This window comes from Orbicella franksi, chromosome 7 (genome assembly GCF_964199315.1).
Source record: "Orbicella franksi chromosome 7, jaOrbFran1.1, whole genome shotgun sequence".
Lineage (NCBI taxonomy): Eukaryota > Metazoa > Cnidaria > Anthozoa > Scleractinia > Merulinidae > Orbicella > Orbicella franksi.
In genome coordinates, this window is record NC_138151.1 from 10636519 (window position 1) to 10663055 (window position 26537).

Sequence of the window (26537 nt, forward strand, 5' to 3'; positions counted from 1 at the left end):
GAGAACACGCGAGATGAACAAAAAATGACATGGGCGAAAATCTCCAAATTACGTACTGTTCAATTTGATAGAATTTCATGGGTGAAAAACATGTGCAGAAATTTGAGAGAGGGCCAAAAATGGTATCTTTCAATGAGCCAAACATAGTTTAGGATTTCGAGACCGTAAATGCCACTGTGGCACACCAGTAAACACGCAAGGATGTGCGAGAGAAATTAAAAATGACATGACCGAAAAGCCTCAACCCAGGTACTGCCCAGTTCGAGAAATGTGTACGCGTGTGTTTAAAGAGTGGAGATTTGAAGTAGGGCAAAATCTGACACCTTTAAACCGCTGTAACCCTTTGACGCTCAAGGCGCCTTAATGGTAGTGCTTTTTTTACCACTTGTGATGTCACCAATTTAAAGGTCACCAGATATTCTTGATAAGCAAATGGCAGAGCTAGGATAGTTGTTTTTGGATATCGACGGCATTCTGACGTAGCAAACCGAAAAACGTTTTCAGTTTTGGTGCAAAAATGGTCGTAAAATGGCCCATAATACCTATAATTGATCAATTTCCCATTTCCAGGCTTTGCCCTAAATGGACACTAATCTTTTTAGGGCAGCCAAAAAGAAATTGAAATGCAAAAAGTAGCGAGTGTAAAAGGGACGAGAAAAAGGAAAAGAAAGGGCAATAAAAAAATTCGGAACAGGCAATCGCATTTTTTTCTTTGGAAATAATTTATTAAACTGCTCTAATTTCCTCAGAGCTTGGTTTTGCCGCGGAGCAGACGATCTATCTATGTTTACTTCTAGTGTGTTTCTCAAAAATTTTAGTTTATGCAAAGTCACTTGAACACCCAGGAGTCATTGGGTTAAGAATATTAAAATTTGAAAGCAAAAATGCAGTGATCACTTTATTGTGGGTATCACAGGACTTTACGAGTGCGAATCTTTCGAGTTTGAAGGTAAGTGGATTGCAAATTTTCGCCCATATCATTTTTTCTTGTTTCTGTTCACCCCCGCGCGTTAAGCGATGTGCCACATTCGCGTTTCCGTTCTCGAGGTCGCTAAGATCCTTAAAAGGCGCAAATTCTGGACCTCCCTCGTCCTCCTCACGTGTGTTTCACGCGTGCAATTTTTTCAGCTTAACAGTGCGTGGATTAAAAATTCTCCCCCATATCATTGCTTCTTGTTTCTTTCCATTATCGCGCGTTGAACGATGTGCCACAGTCGCGTTTGTGTTCTCGAGATCGCTAAGATCCTTCAGAGGTGCAAATTTAGGCCCTCCCTCGTTCTCCTCGCGTGTGTTTTACGCTTTTGAATCTTTTCAGTTTAACAGTGCGTGGGTTAGAAATTCTCAGCCATATATTTTTTGTTTGTTTTTTTGTTTGTTTCCATTCCCGCCCGTTTAGCGACGTGCCACAGTCGCGTTTTCGGTTTGGGGACCCTTTATTTTCATGAAAGGCGCAAATGTTAGCCCTCCGTTAAATCGCTAGGCGTGTGTTTCACGCGTGGAGATCTCTCAAGTTTGACAGTGCGTGGATTTTCTTGTTTCTTTGCCTCCTCGCGTTTTTAACGATGTGCCACATCCGCGTTTTCGTACTCGTGATCGTAAAGATCCTTTATATTTCCATATTTGGCCCTCCCTTAAATCTACACACGTTCCTTTCATGGGTAAAAATCTCTCAACTTTGACAATTAGGACTGGAAATTCTCACCCATATCATTTCTTCTTGTTTCTTTGCATCCTCGCGCGTTTAGCGATGTGCTACACTCGCGTTTTCGTTCTCGAGATCGCGAAGATCCTTGAAAAGTACAAATCTCGTTCCCCTCGCGTGTGTTTCACGCGTGTAATTCCCTTCAGCCTGGACTCACACCACACGCGTGTGACGCTTTCAGGAATAAATACACCGTGTCCGAGAATTAATTTATATTTTGCTTTTCTGTATTTTCTCGAGACGTGAGGTTGCGACGCCTGTGCTGAATACGGCAAAAAAAAAAAAACCAAAAAACAACAAAAAAAATATATATATATGTTGCAGCCGCATTTAATTGTTATTTTTTCCGTTTGTGCGTGCATTCTTTCGTGATCATCGCATTCTTTTCGTTTATCTCGCTTTCACGTTATCGATGTTCTGTTAGGTTTTTTCGCATAATTTTGCTTTGTTTCAGTCCCCTTTTGTATGCGTCTTTCTAGTTTATTTGTGCATTTTCTTCGCGACGCTACCGTCTTCTCGTCTCGTTTACCGCCCTGCCGTTTTCCTTTTTTTACGTGTACCTCAGCTTCCTAGTCATACAACGTTTGTAAGTATCGTCTACCTTCGGCTCGTTATTTCTGTTTCTTTTATTGTATTCGTCTATAACTTGTAATTTATTTTGTTTGTAGCAACCGCTCCCTTTTCATCGCTTCTGTTCGCACTCGTTAAATTGTACATTTCGTCTTAACGGTTAAAGGCCAAGTAGCGTGTTGGATGTTGCCTACAATAATATATATCACTATCGGGTTATAAATTTAGCTAAATTTCTCAGTGAACATGGAGTCAATTCAAGACAATCATGATAGACGTCATTCTCGGAGACCCAGGGGCAGTTAGTGGGGGCGGGGAAGAAGTCCAGCCGTTTAGACTTTTCCCCGCTCTCACTAACTGCCCCTGGGTTTCCGAGGATGACGTCTGTAATGATTGTCTTGAATTGACTCCATGTTAACTAATAAATTTATAACCCGTTAGTGAAATATTCAAGGCTCACCAACCTCTATTAAGCGGCCAACCCCTATTAAGCGGCCACCTACCATTTCCCCAAGGGTAGCCCACTGTATCATATGTAAACCAAAAATAATTGCACAGCGCGAAAAGACCTACAATAGGTACGAGTTTAGCGTTACAGTATTACGCAGGGCATGTAGGTAGCAGTGGTCTATTAAAAGATGACAACACGGGAAATGGTTAACTATTTATTCTTTTCATTGCTTAATTTGATCTCTTCCTACTCAACGAGATTGTGTGCTCCCTGTGGTTCCAAGCCATACGAAGCCTTACCTATTAGGATAGAAATTGTCGTACCCCTACCCCCTAAAATGGGATGACAGCATTGCGTGACGAACAAACAAGGAACCGCCGCAAGCAAGGATTCAAGCAGCAACAGATCAAACGATGATCAAACGTAATATTGTGGTGTAGTGCAAAGCAAGCAACTATCTACAAATCACTGAGCCGTTTTTGACTTAGATGCAGTGGTGATCATATTTGTCGAAAGAGGGTCACAGATTCATGGTATTCGACCATTAAACAAGTTGACAGTTGGCGATGTACACCGGATGGTGTGTAAACAAAAGCAAACTTCAGCTTTATGTGTGACGAATGGTGACAGAAACACGTCAAATCGGCTTTTGGACCTGTCTTTACAGAAAATAAGGTTAGAACATTTCGAAATTATCAGCTCTGTGTCTATTTCAACTTAATATAGCTCAAGACATGTGGCGCGAGCTAAAATATATGTCTAACCCGTAAATTAAAATTTGACGACGGATGGTCAAATATCTGCATTTTTAACGTACTTTGAAAAGCTCTCGCGTCGCTCACAATCATTTGCCCAAAGAAATTTTTACAGGAATCCGTAGACCATCCTTCTGCAATTCAACCACCAGAAGCTTAATCAATTTGAAGGTTTCGCGCATGGTGAAAATCAATTATTTTTACGAAGTACTTTTAAGTGAATAAAATACATGTCTTCGAAATTTAATTATTTTGCACCCAACAAAAACCGCAACATTCCCTAAAATCAACCCAGTGCACGATTAAACATTGCACAAAAATATTTGAGTATTTTAAAGACGGAGGAATGATGTGGTTTTGCATGCGAGGCTCTCAAACTTGTTTAATAAAATGGTACGTCAAATGACGATTTTAACGGAATTTGGTAATTTGCATATTTCTTTAATATAAAAGGATATTTTGCCAAAAAAACTATCCAGTAGTTTTTGTCATGCCCTAGCCTATCTACCATAGGAATATGAGCGAAATCGAATTTTCGACCCTTGCCGAGTTATTTTCCATAGTTATGGACAGGGACTTGAAGCTTAGGCTTTCCACAATTATAAACAAAAAACAACTCTATGAAAACATGAAGAAGAATATAAGCCGAAGATTACAGGAACAAACACTAACCGTCTTACCGACAGTTTCGTTCTAAATAATTCAGCAATGCGACATAAAAATAAAACATTTATCTACGTCTGCTTCTTCAAATCAGCCATTTGGTGTTTAAAAATGGCGATTGTAAAAACCGTCTAACACGAGCACGCTTTCAAACACGTGAACTTCGCAAGTATGGCGGACGTCTGCCAGCAATAGGTTCTCAAAAGTAGCTACAAATCTCGATTGTTGGATAGAAAATTTATTCGTTTTTAAATGTAATCGATTTGAAAATCGATTTTTTAGTAAATCTATTTTTTGTTAGTATAAATCTACCAGCGTTCTATGACGAATGCCTTTCTCTGATTGGCTACGCTACTCACTATCTGTTCTGTGATAGATAGTGAGTAGCGTCGCAGTGAGTCCTTGTAAAAAAATGGCGGCCTCTTCTTGGCTTTTTCGAAGTGTCTGTGAAAAGTATTTAGATATATTTTCGAATGAATAGTAGATTTACACTAAAACAATTAGATTATTCGCTCTCGCTGTCGCTCTCGTGATAGTTGACTCAGGATGCGCCCTCGTCAACTATCACGCATTTTAATTCACCACTAAATTTTCTCCGATTCTTATTGGTTTAAATTGATCACGTGACACGATAGTGTTCATCCGCGGAGAGACACCATCAGCCCATACTGCCCGTCCGAGGAGAACACCCGGATGGATAGTACTCGTCCGTGAAAAATTTTCTGTAAACAAGCGAGCTGATAAAAAAATAAACAATTGAAATTGTATTAAGTGGGTTTTGTTTATCTTCCTACTAAATTTTACATTTGACTTTGACGGCTTTCATCTAAAAAAGTCGAAAATAATTCGATCTGATTTTTGAACTGGCGCGCGGAAGAAAATTTAGTGGTGAACAACAAAGACAATAGAGTGTTTATGTCTCGGAACTATCGGTCTGATAGTTGCCCCTTGGAAATTTGATGTTCTTAAAACTAGTATATTTGCCCTCGAAGCTTCGCTTCTTGGGCAAATATTTGTTTCAAGAACATCAAATCTTCGCGGGGCAACTATCAGCCGATAGTTCCTCGACAGAAACACAATTGTTTAAATAGAAATCTTGAGCTCATAATCTAATTGCTTCTTATAATACCCTGATGTACAATGCAAAATGTTTGGTTATTTTATTTCTGGGTGCTATGGATCTAATTTATATACTGATTGTAAAAAAGAAACTTCGATTCGCGAACAATTGGCAACATATACGTTCTTACAACTTGATGTTGTTCGAATTCAAATATACATAAGCAAAATACAAGGAAAACAGCGTAACGTAGGTTGCAAACAACTAAAACTGACAAATTGATTAGGTGATTGTTAGAGAAACATGTTATTCAACCGCTGTCCTTAATTGCTCTGTCAATGAACTGACGATAACACCGGCACCATTTGAAGAGCTCTTTCTGCGGAACACAATTTTAGACACATCAAGATAAACAAAACAAAGCAAAGACAAACCAGGCCGCTTTCGGCGTGGTATTATTATACGTATTCAAGCAAAAAAAAAAAAAAAATCAAAAAAGAAAAAGAAAAAAGGTGAAAGTTATAAGGGCTATTCAAAAAGCCGAAAGGGTATTGCTTTCAATTTCAAGTTCCTTCCTGAAAATGGAAATATCTTTACGTCTCGTACAATTAGCGATCTTCTTATGTCCTCTGTGACGTCATCAATTTAAATGTCACAACAGGCGGTTTTGGATATTGATGGCATTCTGACGTAGCAAATGGGAAAACAACTTCATCAGTTTTAGTGCAAAAATGGTGGTAAAATAGCCCATTATACCTATAATTGATCAAGGTCCCATATCTAGGCTTTGCCCATAATTAACACCCAACTTTGAGCACCAGCTTTTTACGGCAGGCATGATTTCAATCTTGGCTTATTCCTAAATAGGTGCGGTGCAACGTCCGGCTTAGCTCAAGGTATGGTAGCATCCGCCATACCTTGAGGATTGTTTTTCCTCACTTTACTTTGCACGCTGCTTTCGGCATGGTTTGGAGAGGTGGTTATTACGATGGAAGAAGGCTGCTGCAGGTCTAGGCCTTCAAAGGAACTGTTGCATTGCTCAAGCGCGGGGGCAGAAGATGACTTTTTCAAAATAGCTTCATTCCGTGTTCCATGAACAGAATCTAAAACCACTGGTGGAGTGAACGATCCTGATTGTGGGACAAGCGTAGTAGGTTTATTGTCTATGTTATTGAGCTCCGCAGGATCCTTTCGCGTGATAAATCGAGCGGCATCAACTGCCGGCTGAAATTTTTGAGGCGGAGATTTCATTCCCACCAGCTTGAGAATGGCAATTCTGAAACGGCGATCTCTATACCAGTAGAGCAGCGGATTCAATAAAGAGTTCAGCTGCGTTGCTGCCCATGTAAATCGGAAAGCGACATTTGTATTAAAGACCAAGAAAACGTTTCCTAAGAAGGCAACCACAGTTATTGGGAGAAAAGAGAGTATTAAAACGGCGGTTAATAAGCCAGTCGTCACTGCAACTTTAGATTCACGCTTCAATTTCATGAGAGCGTTGACTTGACTGATTTCGTTTGTTTTCAAATTGCGTATTCCAAGGTAAACCTTTCGGTAGAAATATGCAATAAGTATTACACAAGCTGTCCATACAAAAGACCATACAGTTAACCAGGCGGCCAAAAATCTACTATCCACACCAAGCACTGACATCAAAAAGTCTGGAACCGACGGGAGAAGCGCTGAGAGCCAGGCAGCCGTAGCAAGGTTTTTGAGACGCCTTTTTGTGACAATAATCTTGTAGTTCATCCATTTTTGGATTGCCACGTACCTCTCCCAAGCAATAATAGTCAAGTGATGTAAGGTAGCTGAGAAGAGAAAGGGGCCAAAACAACGACTCGCCAACAGTAACGAGCATACATGCTCAAACGAAAGCCGTAGGAATATGAAGACATCAACAGTGATAGATAGCGGCATAACCGTAAAGCCGACTAGAAGATCTGTAACTGCCAAGCTGGACAACAAAATGTGTGGAAGGTTTTGTAGCTCTTTCCTTTGCTTTATGGCTATGATCACCAAAGCGTTTAAAAGAATGGTAGAGAGTGAAGCAATTAATGTCATGACGGCTATGATTAAGTGAAAATGGGAGTCACTTAAGTTCCATGATAGGTTTGGAGAATACCGGCAATAAAATGTGGAATTGGAAGAGTTGATGGTTGTTGCAGTGTTGCTCGGACGCATTTTGGTGTGGTATGAAGAAAGAACCTCTATTGGAGACCTACAATGACTGTACAACAACCTGCCGCCTTTGATCTGTCGCTTACAAGAACGACGAGTCTTCCGTTTTGAAGTCTTTCTGGTCCTTTAACCCTATAATGTTTAAGAATGAAACACGTAATATTTGCCACTCGGAACCTCTTTCTAAAAATATATTTGTCACGACCATTTCCATATCAAGCACATGTGTATTGGTTGTAAATTCCTTAAAATATTCTTTCTAGCAAAATTTGACTTACTACAGATAAGACCAATTTTATCGATAGTCGTGGTCGTCGATGAGGCCAAAACATCAGAATAGACAAATTTCGATGTATCAAAATTCAGCCGAAAACAATAGACCTCAACACGAGGTTCCGGGTAATAAACCCCACAAACTCTGTTTTTATTCCCCGGAGCCTCGCACTGCGGTCTATTGTTTTAGGCTGAATTTTAACATATCGAAATTGGTCTATTGCAACAATGGACATGAAAAAGTCCTTATAGGAGAATAATTGCAACAACTTGCAGTTATTGTATTAACTTTTGTAAGTATCACTTTAGCTGGGTTGTTTTGCTCGTATTTCCATTTTACACCAAGCATGTAAGAAAACATATATTCCTTTATTGTAGCTAATGTAGCTGATGTTCCAGTTTTGCCGTAACTTTGAATGTATTGACCTGAAAGAATCGTCCGTTAACTTTTCCCAATTCCGCTTTTTTTAGGGCGCATTACATCCAATATACCCAAACTGAGTCGATTGTATGGCAACCATGCTTTATCAGTCTTTTACCCGGCTTTAATTTCTTTTTAACTTCGAATTTGGTTTGTGAAAGCATTTAAGAATTGCATTTAGCATTGTCATCTGAAATAGAGATCGATATAAAAAGTGTCCGCAGTACAAAGAGTTGATTACTCCAATGGAAAAAAAAAAAAGTGAAAATGAAATATCGTTTGGTACAGCAGCTGTCGCTTTCATTGTCTGTTAGGTACTTTCAATTTGACAATTAAAAGTTTCAAACATTTGGTAAATAGTACGAAAGTCATTGAGGTAAATTGGATGAACTGTTTGTTTCTAGAAGGAGTGTTAGTCTGCTAACAGATAATGAGTATTTCAAGGTAGGCGGAAACTTTGGTTAATTTGGTTAATCTTTCTCCCAATATTTATAGGTCAAGAATTCAAACAGCGACTAAAATTAAACCGTTAAACAACTTATTAGAAGACAATGATCGGAACCAAACTTGCAGCTAATAAACATGGTTTTGAATTTTTAACCCCTGAGCAGTGCTTCATGTGAGTTTATTTTATCTCTTTAAATTTTTGATCGAGAGAAAACCCAAAATCCAGAAGCATATCTTTGTGCGATAGATTACACAGCTGGGTGACAAGATGTAAAATTGTAATGTGAAATTAGTGTGCAGACTCTTTATTACTTAGAGTGATAATAGTTTTGTCATATTCCTGTCTTTTCACCTGGAACGGTCCTGATTCAATTCTGTAATTCCTCGACTCATTCAGTTCAATGTATAAATAAAAACATTCAGTTCCAAGCTACTATACCGATTTATCAGGAACATGATTTTCAGGACAAATTTTAACACATTTACGAATATATTACATCTAAAACTGCCCTTACCTGAGATTCACGAAAACGAAATACTAAGACTGGGCTCAAGTAATCGGCTGTGTTCTTAAAGAGGCTTTCGATTTAGTCCGCAGAAATTAACGTGAAACTGACCAACATTCAACACAAGATGAATGATAATCTTGCGTGTAGTCAGTAAAATATAACATTTGCCGGTGATTTATTTGGTATGAAAATTAGTGCAAATGGATTGGAAATTTCAAGTAGTCTATTGTTTGCAGTTGAAGGGTCGCTGCATCCTTCAACTAATGGAAACTTCCTACAGCGTCAACAGTACTTGTCACTTTCAACTAAGTGTTTAAATGGAAGTAGTAGACACTTTGTATTAGAAAATTCTCTTGACATACGCGTATTTGGAAAGTTGCTTGCTTGTGTAAAAAATTTTGGCGACACATTTGCAGAGTGCGGAAATCTCCAAGTTCTACTGTAATGTCATATATGTCAGGTGTATGTCATGTTTCTACCCATTGATAATAATTTACATTTTTATTTAGGTTACACGTCAAAAATTATTTTACAGCAGTAAATTCATTAATTACGTTCATTTAGTAAATTACACTTATAGTATTTAAGAGTGGATGTCTCTAAAAATCAAAGAAAAATAAAAAAATCGCGGACATGGTCAAAAATTCGTTTCGTCCCATTTTTTGTCTACAGGTAGCTATAGGTACTAGCTAAAGTGAAATGAGGTTAGTTTGTGTAAATATTCATTTTGACGGGAATAAACCGTAATGAATTGCATGATCGAAAATGAGTGCGTGCGAGCTCGAAATTATGTAGTTTTCAGGCCGTCCTTAGATGAACTAAAATGCGACAGCAGGAATTCTCAAGTTATAAATATATACAGTTGGCCTTCCTTTACCAAGATATACTGATATTTTTTGTATCGTGTCCTTCCTGATGAAACCACGGGTTAATTACCAGAGGACGTCTTCGCCATTTTTAGTTCACGTCAAACCCGGCCTAATATATTGTGGCAAAAATGCATGTGGTAGTGTCTCAAAATTTCCAGCAATACTATCACGAGGGCTTCTGAGGTAGGTCTTCAAATTTATCGTTTCATTTTTCTGGTATCTTCTACTGTTTCAATATACCAACCAACCAAACTTCGGTAAAATTGCAAATGGCGCCATATTGAAATGAACAACATCAACATTGCAGTGACACAAGCAAAGCATTGTTTGAGTCGCAGCCGCACTTAGCTTGTTATGTTTGCTTTGACATCAATAGTTCCTTACCTTAGAAATCTTTTATAGGCCCTTATTATGCTGCTTGGAAGATACTTTCGAAATACTGTCCTCTGCAAGTTGGTGTAAAGGGGGCCGACCGGCGCACTCACTGAAGCCACTGAGCCGGTGATGGGTAAACTTTAAAAGTTACTTGTTGTTATCATTTTCTATAGCGTGTCGCCAGCCAGTTTCGTTTAGTCTACTTTGATCCTAATTTCGGCTTTTTTGACGTCCCACACACGAAAGATCCTGTACAACATGGCAGGCACCGCTAGCGATTTGCACAGGTTCCTGTCTGCGTGTCGACTGCGTGACATGTGATAATCTGTCACGTAACGAGATCAACTAACAGTACATTCTGCCTCACGAATAAAATCCAAACAAATATATTGCCGTCATGAACAAAAAAGATACAGCAAAGAAACAGACTTTACAAAATGTCACAAATTTAAAACGTACAGTGAAAACTTTATGGAACGAAAATAACGATTCAATTTTCCCACGGGAAACAAATGTAACCAGTTAACGATAGTAAACAAAAAGCAAAAGCGTAATAATCGTCGGTGAAAGTAATAAAGATAACGGTTGCTTAAACTCCAGCAGAAAAAAAATGTCTTGTTCTTTCCTTGATATTGTTGGTGGCGTTTGTGGTGCAGAGGAACGCGCAAGGCATCCGTCCACTCAGACAGTATCGCTGTCATCGTGCAGCAAGGTTATCAGAAGCCACAAGCGTTTTTTACAGTTCTCAGGTGTTGAGACAGAGATAGAACTTCTCTTAGCAAGAAGCGGGATTTTCGTGAACCCCGTCAATTTTTCGGAAATGACTGTTTGCCCGTTGCATCGATCAAGCCTTGGAATCGGATGGAGAAGAACTAGTAGATTATGTTCTGTGCCTCAGGATGTCTCCGGTCACAAAAAGGAATCTGAAAAAGTACCCGCAGCAGAAAGGGGAATTAGTTTGCAGCACTCAATACAAATTTTTGAGCTTACGAAAAACCTCGTACCCGTCGGATCAGGTAAGCGATTACAATGTTTATTCTCACTTTATGCAAGGATAAACATCCGTATAGCTTCTCATTTCACGCAGGGTACTTGGCGGGAATCACAAACTTCATATCCTTAATTCAAATCACTTCACTGCCGCGTAAAGTAACGCCAAGTTTAACAGCAAAATTATTTTTATGTCTCACGAGTTTTCAGGAGTTTTGCAAATACTTTTACGTCGGAACCTTGTTCAAACACAGGCATTTACTCAACATTTTCACCTTCTTCAAGACTTAATCAAAAGAGGAACACTCGAATTGAAATATTTTACAGATATTAGAATTCCTTCCAACAATGCTCGGAAAAAAGGAAAGGAACGTAAAAGACTGACTTGTGACAAGGTAAAATACAGATTGCGTAATCAATTTGAGGTTTGTGGGGCTTTTTCCCTGGGCTAGGTTTGTTCTTTTGCCACATTCAGAGCTATTTGTTCAAGGGGGATGTGTAAAGTAGAAAAGAATAAAGTAATCCTTTCTCTCCAAATATTAAAGGAATTTGTGTACGATGTCGACAGTCCCTGGCAAAAACAAAAAATCATTTAGAATCGCAGGACTTGGGTGCCACAGGAGGTATGGAAAACATCACAGAAGGTCTATGTGGTCTAAGCTTGGTGAGTTTCTTCAAAATGTTTATGAAAAATTTCCATCCAATATAGTTAATGAAAGTGAAAAACCTTAACGCGTTCTCTGAATTCTCCCTTCTCCGCCCTTTTCAGGGGTTCAACCCACGCGGGAGAAGGGCGTGTCGAGGATAACTTGCATGCGCATCCTCAAAACGGCGCCATTGCCGCCCGTCAACGACTGGGCAAGACATGCATGGCACAAGAATTGGAAAAGCGTGTCCTGCCCGGACAGCCAATCACATCCCAAAATATAGCCAAATAATAAAGGCTTTAAATTAATATATGGCTTCTCAACTTTTTTTCTAAATGTTCCAAATGGAAAACAATACTGAGTAGTAACTGGATGAAGATATCAGGATAGATTACCAGTCAATTAAATTAATTATCGACTATTACTTTCCAGCTCGCATGCGACTTGCGCTTTTATACACGACACCCTGCGCTTGCACACGGTTGATCTCATTTCGAAGCCATCCAAAGCAATGTGTTCACTTTTTTGTCAGGTTGATGAACAAGCGAGTGACTTTGATATTCCTGCCATTACTTGTCCTGTAACTGTTGGTGATGAATCTCTGCCAGAAGGTTCCACATCCAGACGGCAGAGCCTTTTTTTTCCGCAGGAAGATTCCGAAGAGAGTGATGAAGGCTTCAGTCTAGACAACGAGTCCCAGGAGCAGCTTAATCGCTTCTTACAGCTTCGAGACGTCAGTCCAGTACGTCACACGTTATCAGTGCCGTGGAATACAGCGCACGAGCGTACTAAACGCAGATACCTACGGAAAGCTCAGCAATGTATATCTGCAATGCTTGATGTTCTGGCACCTGAAAATTCGCAAGAACTGTGGACGGAGCTTTGTGATCGTCATGCTATAAGCAGAGAGAGTCAGGTTGTGGTCGAAGGTAGAAGTGAAAAAGAGACGGAGCTTCTTAGTGCATTTGCTGAGAGCTACTTGAACGCGCAACATTGGAGCACCAGACGACAAATACTCTCTTTGATGGCAGATAAGTTATCCCTTAAGGAGATGAGAGAGTTTATTCCAACCGTTACTAGCTATCGCTACAACATTGCCCGACGCCACAGGCTGTTACATGGAAGAGCTGCTCCTCTTCCAAACCAGGAGAAAAAGAGAATGAGAATTGAACCTGTAAAATTAGAACATTTTGTTTCTTTCATAACGAGTCCACACGTAATTCAAGATGTTCCTTTTGGGGAAAAACTTCTGAAATTGTCAACTGGTGAGATCATAAAAACACCCAATGTGATCAGAACAATGATACCAGAGCGCATTGTCCAGCAGTATCAACAATACTGCTGTGAAACCAACTTTGAGCCTATGAGTAAGAGAACCCTACAGAGAGTTTTGGCCGTCTGTTCTTCATCTGTTCGCAAGTCTCTGCAAGGACTTGATAACTTTTCAGCACAAGGAGCGGAAGCATTTGATCATTTAGAGAAACTCGTAGACAAGCTTGTTGACTGTGGCAAGACTCAACAATGGGCGAGGGAAATTAAGCAGCAACTTCGTTTGTCGAAGCAGTACCTAAAGGGCGACTACAAGGTGGGTGCATATTTTATTATTATGCGTTGTCTTTGCGGAAGTGATGTAGTAGACTTCTTACTATGATATACGGCTACCTTTTTCTTTCTCTCCAAGTCTTTTTTATGCTTAATTCATGAAACAAGAGGTTGCAATTCACTGTAATACGCTTACACACATGTATACAACGCTGAGAATCGGTTAAGTAATCTTTCTGAAATGTCGATGCGCATGCGTTGCTTTGCAAATATGCACTGAATCACGCGGTTGTCATTTTACTTCTTTTTTTAGGTACATGCAGTGGAGGCCTCAGAGGTTCCCGATCATTGTCGAATTTATGCGCTAAGTGATCCAAGCAATGCAGAATTTCGGAGCTCCTGCGACCACCTCCACAATGAGTCATGTGTGCAGTGTTATGAGTTAGAGGAAGTCACGCGTACCATAGAAGATGAGTGTTCAATTGCGCTCTCGTCAGCAGAAGATCAAGCTGACATGCTGCATACTATCAAACAGGCAAGGGATGATATCATTAGCTGGAAAGCCCATCAGCTACGTTCAGTCCACCAAGCTGAGGCGAAGCATTCAGTTTTAGCCAAACTCGACAGCCGATCGGTGTTGTTAGTCCAGGACTGGGCAATGAAATATATGCCCCGAAAATATCGAGAGGCACAGTCAGACTGGTTTGCGAAGCGAGGATTGCCATGGCACATTAGCGTTGCCATAAGACGGTCAGAGGGTTCTGAGCACTTTGAATCGCAAACACTTGTTCACGTATTTCAAAGCTGCGCCCAAGACAGTGTGACTGTGGCTTCGATAATGCTTGACTGCCTCACCACCCTGAAAAAGGAAATTCCAGACCTGGAAATGGCTTATTACAAACAAGATAACGCTGGCTGTTATCATAGCGGAAATTCAATCATCTCAGCTAAGCTGGCCGGTGATGCCGTAGGAGTGGCTGTTGTAAGAAACGACTTCTCGGACCCTCAAGGTGGAAAGGGGGTATGTGATCGCAAAGCAGCAACAATCAAAGGAGACGTTGGAAGGTACGTAAACGAAGGCAATGATGTCATCAACGCTTTACAGCTCAAAACAGCCATTGAATCTGGCCAAGGAACCACAGGAGTGAAAACAAGCTATGTTGCTGCCAAGCCGTCAAGCACCTTTAATATCAAATGGGATGGCATAAGCTTACTCAACAATTTTGAGTACGATGAAACTGGCGTACGAGTGTGGAGAGCATTCAATGTGGGTTCCGGTAAAGTAGTGCCATGGGCAAAGTTCGAAGGAGTCATGAAGCAGCCCGAAAAATTGGAAATCCTAGAACCCCCATCGCAGAATGTAAGTGGCGCACCGCCGTTCAAGATTGTGAGACACCGACATATCAAGAAAAGCTCTGTCAAAGCAGATTTGTCAACTGAAAACGAAAACCAAGATCGAAGCAGTATTGGTCAAAATAAGCCAGACGACATGCTTTTCCCGTGTCCAGAGGATGGATGTGTAAAAGCATACAGTCGCTTTGCAAACCTCCAGACACACCTAGATACTGGAAAACACCAAATGATGCTCGAACAGGAAACTCTCTACGATAGAGCTAAAAGAGAATATTCTTCCAAGCTGACGGAGGGATGCAGTCAAATTCCAAACGTTCAAGTTACTGTCCAAGCAAAGAGTGACGCCTTGCTGCCTCTTCCAATGGGTTGGGCCCTGAAGACAATTAAGAAAAAAGTGCGTTTTACAAAGAAACAGACCGAATTCTTAACTGACCAATTTCAAAAAGGGGAGCAAAGTGGACGGAAAAGCGATCCACAGGAAGTTTCGAAAGCAATGAGCTTAGCAAGAGACCAAGCGGGGGAACGCCGATTTCAACCTGATGAAGTCCTCACGTCGCAGCAGATTAGTGGCTTCTTTAGCCGTCTTTCAGCAAAGAAGCGATTAGAAGTTACAGCCGCCGGTAACGAAGCAAAAGCCAGTGACGTCTCAGAAGTGGCCATGGAGAGTTCCGACGAGGACGAAATTTCCGCCGAAGCTGAGAGTCATCTATCTGCTGTGTGTGCGAATGTGATGAGAGATGTGGCTATTCAGCATCCGATTGTATCTTTCGATCTTAACATCTGCGAACTTGTACAAAAACGTACACTCACAACTTTCAGAGTGGATAGGCTGAGAGACATGTGCATCGACCTTGGGCTGGATATTTCTGACATTTCACCTCAGAAGAGGAAAAAGCCATACATCGCACGACTCACACAATTAGTCCAGGAGTGTACCTGCACTTCCAAGTAACTGAGCCCTGTACGTTTCACGAATAACTGATCCGCTGATTATAAAACGCGGTGCGTATATAATTTTTAAGAGGGCGTTGCGTGACAGCAGAGTTCTACATATCGCATTTCAGTCACTCGAGCTCGCCGCTGCTGGTGGCATCTCCTCCAATTTGTGTTGACGATTTTCAGTATATTCGAAACTGGTGAGTGCAGAAGGCGCAGAAGGGATGTAAATGCTCGAATTCATGTTCACTGGATGCGAAGCAAACGTAAACTAACGGCTGTGTGGCAAATTTAACCTGTTGTGTGCAATTCAAATGTTCAACCTGTTGTGTGCAGAATTATGCAGAATTATGGCGCGATTCACAGGGTAGGAAAAGTCGAAATTTGTTTCTCCTGTCACAGTATATGAAAATCAAGTGTAGTTATAGACATTTTAATATGTTTCTAGTCATTTCAACGGCCAGTGAAGATATAACTGACCAAAACAGTTATTTGTGTACAACGCGTTTAATTTTGTTATTATGCATCTCATTATGGCGTCATAGTATTTAACCGAATTACGGCCGGTGGTCATCTTTTGATTGTCAAAGGTCCCAAAGAAATAAAACCCAAATCGAAAAGAACTATCTTTCAAGACTTCTTGGTAGTGTTATTGTAAACTTTGAGACACTACCACATGTATTATTTGCCAAGCTATTCTAGGCCACCTTTGCCTTAATTTCAAAAGGCCGAAGATGTCGTCTCTTAACAGAGACGTAGCTCCTCCAGGAATAACACGAGACAAAATCTATCACTTTGTCTTGATTAAGCAAGTCCAACTCTATATTTCTATAGCTAGAAAAGTCCTTCTGTTACATTTTTGTTCGTATGACAACTGTCCGAAAAGTGCATAATTTCAGGATCGCGCTTGGTGAAATTTGAGCAATTGACCCGCCGAAAGTTTTTAACGGTTTATTCCCGTTAAAGTGCATATTTCAAACATCTAACCCCATTTCCGTTTGTTTACTATATAAGGCTACCTACAGGCAAAAAATGAGCCAAATCGATTTTTGGCCGTGTCCGCGATTTTTTCGATAATCTTTGATTTTTACTGACATTTACTCTTAAAATTTCCCTAACCAAACAGCTGCGACAACAAATTAATTTGTTTTCCTTGAAATCGGCCTCTTTGCCTGTCAATTTTCAGTTTTTTCGTGGTAAATTTTCCCGCGTTTAAAATACAAAGTTATATATTTGCAAATGATTGTTAAGTTAAAACTGTAGGAAGAAACTGCTTTCCTGTGGCCTGTTGCGGCTGCAACTGGTTTCTAGTGGATCTGTGGCACTTTTTCTGACCCTCTTACTTCGATGAGTTAACATTCAAGTGTTATTTCTTTCAAATGGGGTTTGAGCAAAATACCACACTGAGCCGAACAGTTTACGAAGGTCTTACTACGGGAAGGTCTTACAATTCGCATGTAGCATGATACGTCGTTAGTTGCTCAAAGTCATATACTACCGAGAAAAAATTAAAAATATAAACCGTGATGGCAGAAACGATTTAGCGTTAGCTCCAAGGACACGAAGCGTTGTCGTTTGGAATGGAAATTAAGGAAAAAGTGTCGGAAATGTAAAGAAAGTTGATTACTTAAAGGGAAAAGAAGTATCATGCGGTTGCCGCTTTTAATAAAGTTTGGAAATGTTTGACTATTGAAAGTAACAAACATATGGGGAAAGTCTTGAAAATGAAAACAAAACTTATGGAAAAACTTGGAAACGCTGTTAGTTACAGGAAATGGTGCTAACAGATGATGAATATTTCACGGTCAGCAGAAACTTTGGTATTTTTTTAAATAGCGTTATTTGATAAATGCCACTCTTAATATTTGAAATTGAAGAAATCAAACATGGCATTGAAATCACGGATCTCAAAAGCCACAAACGACTGATTCGAAGAAAATTATCTAAACGAAATCTACAGTAAATAAACTACGTTTCAAATCTGAAAATTTCTGCACGAAATCTTAGTATGTGACTTATTACTTTTGAACACTGCTTCTCGTGATCCTCTTCTTTTATCTTTAAATTTTAGAGTAAGAGAAAACAGTTTAACCCTTTATTAAATCCATTTTGAAATCACTGGTTATCCTTGCAATCTGATTGGCTGTCAGTGGTGCGATTTATTCACGAATCGCACTATTTTTTGCACTAAATTGCATCTTTTTCTCAGCTAATGAAAATGGGACAGTAAAGCAAAACAACCAATCACATCTCAAGATAAGTTTAAAGTAATCAATAAAATTTTAGGAAAATGAAAGGCAAAAAGCCATTGTGTGGAGAATTTTGCAACTACTATTGCCAAAACTTTGTTGTTACTGTAGTTTTTTCCAAAAAAATTGACGAATTTAATTAATTACAGTTTCTGAATGACGATTATGAGCTCCTTCAGGCAGAAGACCTACTTTAATGGAAGTTTCCAACTTTCAGTGCCCATTTTGACGAATATTTTGGCGATTTTTCTTCAACATCTGCTCAAGATCCGTATGATACCGAGTCCAGTAAAACATAAGCAAACGAAAACCACACAACAACAAATTCAGAGCCATCTCAAGGTAGATGTTTCCAGGTTTGCGGTAGTTTCCAACGAAGCAACAAAAGAGCTCAACTCTGTCGCTGTGAATAAACATAGTCAAAATACGCCCCACTGCACAAAACAGTGAATAAACGAACGTCTTACGAAGCCGCTGCCAGTCCCGCCATCTTTGAAATATCTTGAAACAAATGGCGCCGCAAGAACTTGACAAGGTCCTGAGTGTTGAGTCCTACGCCGAGGTCACAAAAAGAAAAGGAGATGATAACGAGCTGGACTCCCTTAAAATCATGCCACTAAACTGTGTTTAAAGGAAAAAAAAAACGTACTATCCACTGGGCATCGTGCACTCGAGGGAGTTTCACAACTCAAAAGAAATCGATCGCAGAATTACATAGGATGCACCTTCAAATTCCTTCTCTAAAGACAATGAAAGTCTCAGCCTCAACCACAAAAGAAAGGAAGGCCTTTCATCATTGATTCAGGCGACGAGAACTGAACTTTTGTACCTGAAGTAGACTATTTTCGTTCTGATTTCAGAACTGCTTGTTTCTTTGTCATGCTCGAATGAGTTTTCGTCACATGACATCGTTTTGCATACTAAATGACACGCAAAGGCGTTTGCGGTTCCGCTTTTTGAACAAACCGGCTACTGGGACCAAAAATCTAAAATTTAAGACGATGAAATCGTGTGATTTCAAAATCGATCTAATAAAAAGGGGCAATTGAACTTCGTGTCGTGCAATTTTGGTCTGAAATCATACTTGTGGTTTCAAATCGAACTCGCGCTGCGCGCTCGTTCGATTTTGAAATCACTCGTATGACTTCAGACCAAATTGCACTCCACTGAGTTCAATTACCATTATGAATCAGTTCTGTAACTCGTAACTTCGTTTAATTCAACTTATAAAAGGAATTCAATTCCAAGTTTCATGTTCCAAGTTACATGTACTGATTTATCATAAACATAACTGTTAGAACAAAGTTTAGAACATATAAGTAGTGTTTTTTTCCAAAATTGCGTTAGTCTGAATTTTCCGAAAACAGATACAATGACTGGACTCAAGTAATCGTCTGGTTTCCTTGGAAGAGATTGTTGATTTAGCCAGCAGAAATTAAGGTGAAAATGAGATTCAGCTCAAAATAAGTATAGGATATTAGGCCCCATTTATGTGGTCTCGGGTACCCGAGACAACCCTCCCCCGAGTTGCCCTGGCCGAGGTAGCTTTTAGCTTATTTCTTTGCAAACTTCAACCAACCGTTTACATTAGGATCGTGAACCCGTCTCGGGGGGCGAGACAACTCGGGTGGGCTTATTGTCTCGCCTCGGTGGGTAGGTAACCCTAGCAAGTGGGACAACTTTTCTTCATATAAACGCTTTGGCTCGCCCAACCGTGACAACTCTCGGCGTGGCGAGTGTCACGTAATGCCTAGATTTAGATTTAAAGTAGAAATTTGTTTCAAAGAAAATTAACTCGGCAAAACCCACTGTGATCGAATGACTGAGGGAAACTCAAAGAAAGAGGAATATTTGCACATTTGATTATTCAATGACGGTTATGAATAATGATGCAGGGTCAACTTTGATTCGGCCTACAGGGACTACGTTTTCACATATAAACGCTCGCTAAAGTTGCCTTGGCGAAAGGGCTGTCTCGGGTACCCGAGACCATATAAATGGGGCCGCGCGGAGATACGAGATTTCTCCCTGAGTGTTGAAAAATATTTCACGAGTGAGCGCAGCGAACGAGTGAAATATTTTTCAACAGTCGTAGAGAAATCTCGTATTTCCGCGAGGGCATGTAATGCTGTACTTATATCAACACCAATGAAATAACGAACCATTTAACTTTCGCTGCGAAAGGCGCGATTTATTATGTTACCGTAGCAGCGTGATCGTTTCACATATGAAAATAACATGTTATTTTTCATGTGTGAAGATATCATGTTTCTTCTGGTATTTCATCGGTGTTTATATAATAAATGGTGATGATCTTTCTAATAGCGACTAAAAGATAATAATTGCACTGATTTACTGGATATGAAAATTAGGACAAATGTGACAGCAATAGGCAATATATTAAAACTCTAACTTGGCTCAGGGATTGGCGGAATAAGGGTTGTTGATGGAAGGAAGCGAACTTTTTGTACGTGAAGATTCTTCCGACATATTAGAAAAATTGCTTGTTTCTGTGAAAGTTCTTTGCCGTTGTATTTACAGAGTTCGCTAAAGTCGTAATTCTATTGTAACAGACGTATATGTCATAGTTTTGGCCATTGGTTTGATTTATGCATTACATTTAAAATTCTTTTATTACACCTGTCAATTCCGTAATTATTATTATTTTTATTACCTTTTTTATTTAAAGAAACATTCGTACAGGACTAAACGTTGCATTACTCTACTTACATTACTCAACATCTCTCTACTTATTATATTACTGTAGTTATTGGATTAATCACTAGTTATCACTAATACTTATTCCTTAATTAGATTTTTTCTTCAAATTGTATTCGCATTACCAGTTGAAAAATCTTCTTCTGAGTTAGTTATTCCAATTTGTTCTCGAAATCATTTGATTACCTAGACATATTACATTCGGAGAATTTATAAGATTAATGAAGCAGCCAATCTGAATCATCAAACTGAAAGCGGATTGACTCGAGAAAAATTTGACAAATAAAGTAAGATTTACTGTAAAATGATGAGGTTTTTAAAACCTCCCCCTCATTTGATATTGAAGAGAGTAGCCGAGTTTTTCTTCCCTTTCTTATGTCTGCAAATATCGAAATTTTAGGGTCGCATCTTCACGTACCTAAAAGTTTTTCTAGATCTATTTCATGTCATTGTTACCTAGATTTGAGTCAAAATTATTTTATAACACCGCACACAATTAGATAACCATACAGCTGCGACAAGGAATCTCGAATGTGAGAGCGGATTGAGGCGATAACATTTATTTCAAACCAGAATTAAACATGTTGTAATAATGGTAATAATGTTTGTTATTAGAATTTAATAGGATTGTCACCTGTTTTGGGAGGGACGAAAATTTGTCCTTGTATTTGTAGCGAAGTTCCTATGCACCTATTGGCCCAAGCGCGGAATCCCATACCTACTAATTTATTTTTTTAATTTGTGACAAGACTGTCTGTACGAGCGTAAGTCCGCAACTTGCACTGCTCGTGCGGGAGCTGATGCCCTTGCCTTGAAAAAAAAAAAAAATGGCGTCTTACTATCCGAGCACGAAGGCGTTACTGGGGAATATTGACCCGAGGTCGTGGTACTACGGCCCGAGCGCAACGTGGTCCGTACAAAAACGACCGATGGCCAAAATTCCCCAGTGCGGCTCAAGCAAGCTAGGCTAGGCTTTTGAACTGAAAAACACCCCCTGGCTTTTGACCGTTAAAACATTTCCATGGAGACAGTCCGTGTGGCAAAACCCCCACCAAGAAACAAGACCAATCAGAACATTTGGATTTAACTCAAGACTGCCTTGCCATATAAAAGGAGAGAATATTACAAAGTAGAGTAAAAATGGAAAATATGCAATTAAATAAACGAGGAAATAACGGTTCTTCAGAGCTTGTCCATGAGAGAACTAGGCAGGACGTTATACAGCTCAAATCCGATTTCGCTCAAACCTGAGACACATTTTGGGTTTCTAAATGAAGGTTCAAAATATTTTATCCCTCTTAGTTAGAAGAGTCTCCTTCAAAAATGGCCGTGTGACACCTGTTTAAGCATTTTCATTCAGCTGTCGTTGGTTTAGTATTTCTGCAACAAGAGAGGTCAACTAAAAGAAAATGAAATCCAGTGTATCATGTTCTAAATTTATCAGTCTTTAAGCGCAGTAATTCACTACAGTAGGCAATTTGATTTATGTCCATGGCAACGTCTTATATAAAATGCATATATCGTAGTGTTGTGCATTGCCATTCCACTTTCTTCATCACAGATATCAACAGTTTGTCGAGAACGCCATTCAAGAGATCGTTGAAAATCCAGAGAGAGCCATCACTGCTACTGTAAGATACGCATTTCTATCAAAACCCAAGATAAAACATTCCGCCATCTTTGATGATATGATGTGTACAGTAATATCGAAATATGCATGTATCGAAATACATGGCGTACCGGTATCTACCGAGATAAAATAAGATAACCGCTGAGTTGATTAGCGGCTACTCGGACGGATACCTATCTATCTATACAATTGATTGCAAACATGGATACAAATACAAACGGGGAGCTTCTTGACAAAATAATACCAAAGAGTTTAAGAGAAACATGAGATGGTTTTGGTTCACAATTACATCGGAAGTGACTGAAATGTTTGTACTTCCGTCTACATATAGATTGCTCCTTGCAGTTACAAAATCCTGTCTCAGATCGAGTCGCTGTTCAAAGGTGCTACGTATGGAGCCGAGATGTTTGCTCTCACTGTTTCTGGTCTTCCAACCGCTCCATGACAGTAAGCAGTTAATGAATCTCATAGAGTCTTACTGGAATAAGAGAATTTCGATCTTAGAATATTAATGATGAAGGATGAATGAAGGCCGCTCCGGATCTTAGCCATCTAAGGGGCTGCTGCATGTATCAATCGTGGAAGCAGACAAAGACTTTTTCAACATAACCACACTGGGTGTTCCATGAATAGAATATAAAGCATCAGTTAGATTGCAAGATACTGATCTTGTCAAGCGTTGCGTACGTTTCCCTACTATGTGGAGCTCTGATGACCTAACTGGACCCTTTCGCCTGAAAGATTGAGCGGCACCAACTGCTGACTGTATTGCTTGAGGCTTTTTCAACCCCAACAGCTCTCGAACAGCGTTCCTAAAACGGCGGTCTCTATAACAGTAAAGCAGCGGATTAAAAAGAGAGTTCAACTGCATGAATATCTGTGCAAAGAGGCTAGCAGCATTCGAACGAAAGAGTGGCACAGCATTTCGTAAGATACCAAAAACAAACACGGGGATAAACGAGGATATAAACGCAGTGGTTAATAAACCAGTCGTCTTGGCAACTTAAGATTCCAGTTTTCGTTTTATTAGGACGTCGATTTGAGAGATGTCGTTTAGCTTCCGATTGCGTATTCCAAGGTAAACCTTTCGATAAAAGAATACAGCAAGAAAAAGACAAACAGTTTCCACAGCAGTCCGCCCGGTTAAAAAGCCGTTCGAAATCCTAGGATCCACAACAACCGCTTTCGTTATAAAGTTTGCAGTCACTGGGAAGATCGCCGAGAGCCAGGTACCTATCACAATCTTTTTGAGGCGGCCATTTGTGATAATAAGCTTGTAGTCCATCCATTTTTGTACCGCCACGTACCTCTCCCAAGCAATGATAGTCACGTGATGCAAAGTAACAAGGAAGAGTGAAGGAAGAAAGAAACGATTCACCGAATATAACATACAGGTAAGCTCAAGGGAAACTTGACCTAACATAAAAAAATCAATCGTGGCAGATGTCGGCATAGTTATAGCACCAACTAGAAGATCCGTAACGGCCATGCTTGACAGAAAAATGTTTGAGGGTTTTTGCAGCTCTTTTCTTTGCTTTATCGCTAGGATTATCAATGCGTTCAAAATAATGTAGGGAATGAAATCATGACTGTTGTGAGGCCTATAATCATGTAAAAACTAGCTGGGCCTCTGATTTCCCATGATCTGTTCGGTGCGTACCTGCAGTAAAACGTTGTGCTGGAACAATTTGTGGTTGTTTCGTTGCTATTCAGGTCCATGCTGTACATGAAGAATGTCTCTCAATTGTATTCAGGCTCGTTAAATAACCAACCACGTTTGTTGATCACATATCTTCAGCCATTCAGCTTTTTTACGCCTGTCTGCCGATTCCTTCAGTCAATCCTATGACGAAAGCCAGTATAATTATATCTAAAATAAGCTTGTGACAGTGTTAGGAATTAGCGCTCGCCCGCTCGCCCATGCGAGGTTGAAAGCGCTGAGCGAGTGCAAATCATTGATCACTCGCCGTTTGGTTAGTATGATTTTCATCTTTAGGAAATTATTTAAGTTTAATATTAATAAATATTCTTTTAATTTTCCATTTTGCTTATCTTTCGTGATGCCCGACTAATTTGCCAAGCTAATAAAACAAAACTCAGAGTTTCGAAATCAGACACAATAAAATGCGGATCCCTCGCAGTGAATTTACACAACGGTTGAATGTTTATGAAGCGATGTCTTGGTCTCTATTTGAGTCGGCATTTATTAGTGCCTGAGAACTGCAGATGGCACACGAGAGGAACAAGGATTTTGCTTGCTAGGAAATAAATCTGCATTGTCTCCGTTGATGTTATTGTTGCAGCATTTATTTGTTTCTTCGGAAGGGAAAAAAACGTTAGTCTTCCATGCACCAGCAAGTTTACAGTCACTCGCCTGAATGGCGAGTGACGTCAAAATTTAGTTTTCAACACTGTTTTGTTTTATGATGCATGTTCAGTCTCACTAAGTTCTCTTTCTTACTTGAATTTAAACCACATTCAAAAGGGAATAAAACGATTCAAGAAAAATATGCAGAGGTACAGATGATGCATTTTGCCACACAGATTTTTTTGGGATCCAAGTGGACAAATAGGTGGTAAGTCTGATGAGTATCGATGTTTAACTATACTTGCATGCAGCATTCTGGGAGGGTAGCAGTAGCACAGACTAGCGTTGTGCGTACACTTAGTCAAAGCCAAAAAAGCGAACCACATAGTGTAGAAAAGATCTTTGTTGGGCTCCAACAGCTGCTCTAGCTGCTGTTATCTATGCTCAATCAAAGGAAAATCGGCTTCAGGACATTAAAATGTTTCAATTATCATCACTTATCATTCAAAATTGCTTTACCTCTGGTTCTCGAGGTTAAACTTCAGTGATTGAGCCTAGAGAAACGGCCGTTTTCTTGAAAGGAACTGTTCATTTAGCCAAAAAGTCACATTGTGCGCAAGAGAAAAGAGAACAGTTCGTCTTTAGTTCTTAATTAATGTTGTTTGCGTGTGTCGCTGAATCCTTTTAAGATGACAACTCGCAAATCGAGAGGTCCATTATTTGAAGGGTAACTGTGTCCTTCAATTTAAATTTTATAGAACGTGATAGCACCGTCTTGAATTAAGTGCACACCTGGAAAATACCAAGAGCTTGGACTGTAAAAGTCGCAGAAACTAATTGGAAAAACAGTTTGTTGATGGCAAAGTAGTCTGGCAGCATGTAGGAGAAATGTATCTGTGTTTGCACGCTGTAATTGCGGGTTATGCAAATTTCCCCGTCCCGCCTTACAAACGATGACTTAACGAGCACAGGAGTGAATTTTAACGTCTTAAAATCCTCCAAAAGGCGAGTATAGGGCGACGGAAATATCAATATTATGATTTAAGCCGGAGGAAAGCAGCCGAGTGGACAAAAAGAAAAAAAGTGAGAATCGTTAAAAGTGTACTGAATCAGACATTCAATTTTATGAAAAGAACGTCTTTAGAGTATTGAAATAATATTTGTGATTCAAAATTCGGTCTTACCTCAAATTCGCGAAACCAGGATATAATGATTTCCCTCAAATAATTGTCCGCTATTTTGTTAGGGCTTGAAGATTTCGCCTCAGATCCACGTTCGTTCTTAATAGTAATACGGCAAGAAATTTGTCGCTGTATCATTTGACATGAAAGCTGCCATTATTTGAAGGTTAGCTGAGTCCTTACATTAAATAATCAGACAGGTCAAAAAGTGCAGCTTTGAATTAAGTGCACATTTGGAAAGTGCCAAAGGCTTTTAGTGTGAAAGTCTGCGAGACAAATTGGAGAAATAACTCTTTTCTCTCAAAGCGGATTTTGGCCGCCAACAAATTAGAGAGATCTTTTGGGTCGCCTAAGGTGAGAAATTTAATTGTTCGCATAGAACGTCTACATCTATAAGTAAATACAAAGTTTTTTCCCTTGTTTTTGGTAATGATTCATGTTCTCGTATTATATTCAAAATCATCTTATGGCACCTGCCAATTCTTTAGTTAAATTACCGACGGTGATCCTAGATATTTGGAAAGTAGTCGAAGCCCACCCCAATCGTTCTGAAGATTGTCGAAAATAATTAGAGACTTTTCGAACACTGTCGAAGATCACTCGAAATTATTGGAAGATATCCGAAGGGTGAAGAAGATCACTACAATGTTTCCTCGAAGATTGCTGAGCAATATTGCTAGGTTTGTAAATGCTTACGGAGTTTCGCAAGT

General features: G+C 39.7%; 2 protein-coding genes and 1 pseudogene across 2 annotated transcripts; 1 reads left to right on the forward strand and 2 right to left on the reverse strand.

The window, feature by feature from the left end:
• Positions 1-4532: 4532 nt before the first annotated feature.
• Positions 4533-9439, reverse strand: LOC145492176 (adenosine receptor A3-like). Its single transcript, XM_081471517.1, has one exon. It carries the CDS (start codon positions 7380-7382, stop codon positions 6093-6095), a length of 1290 nt encoding a protein of 429 aa, XP_081327643.1. The 5' UTR covers positions 7383-9439; the 3' UTR covers positions 4533-6092.
• A 2135-nt stretch (positions 9440-11574) lies between these two features.
• Positions 11575-16857, forward strand: LOC145491653 (uncharacterized). The gene is made up of 2 exons (XM_081470866.1): positions 11575-13495; positions 13766-16857. The coding sequence occupies exons 1-2, from the start codon at positions 12422-12424 to the stop codon at positions 15755-15757; spliced, it is 3066 nt and encodes a 1021-aa protein (XP_081326992.1). The 5' UTR covers positions 11575-12421; the 3' UTR covers positions 15758-16857.
• A 3906-nt stretch (positions 16858-20763) lies between these two features.
• On the reverse strand, positions 20764-26043 carry LOC145493223 (trace amine-associated receptor 1-like; annotated as a pseudogene).
• Positions 26044-26537: the final 494 nt, after the last annotated feature.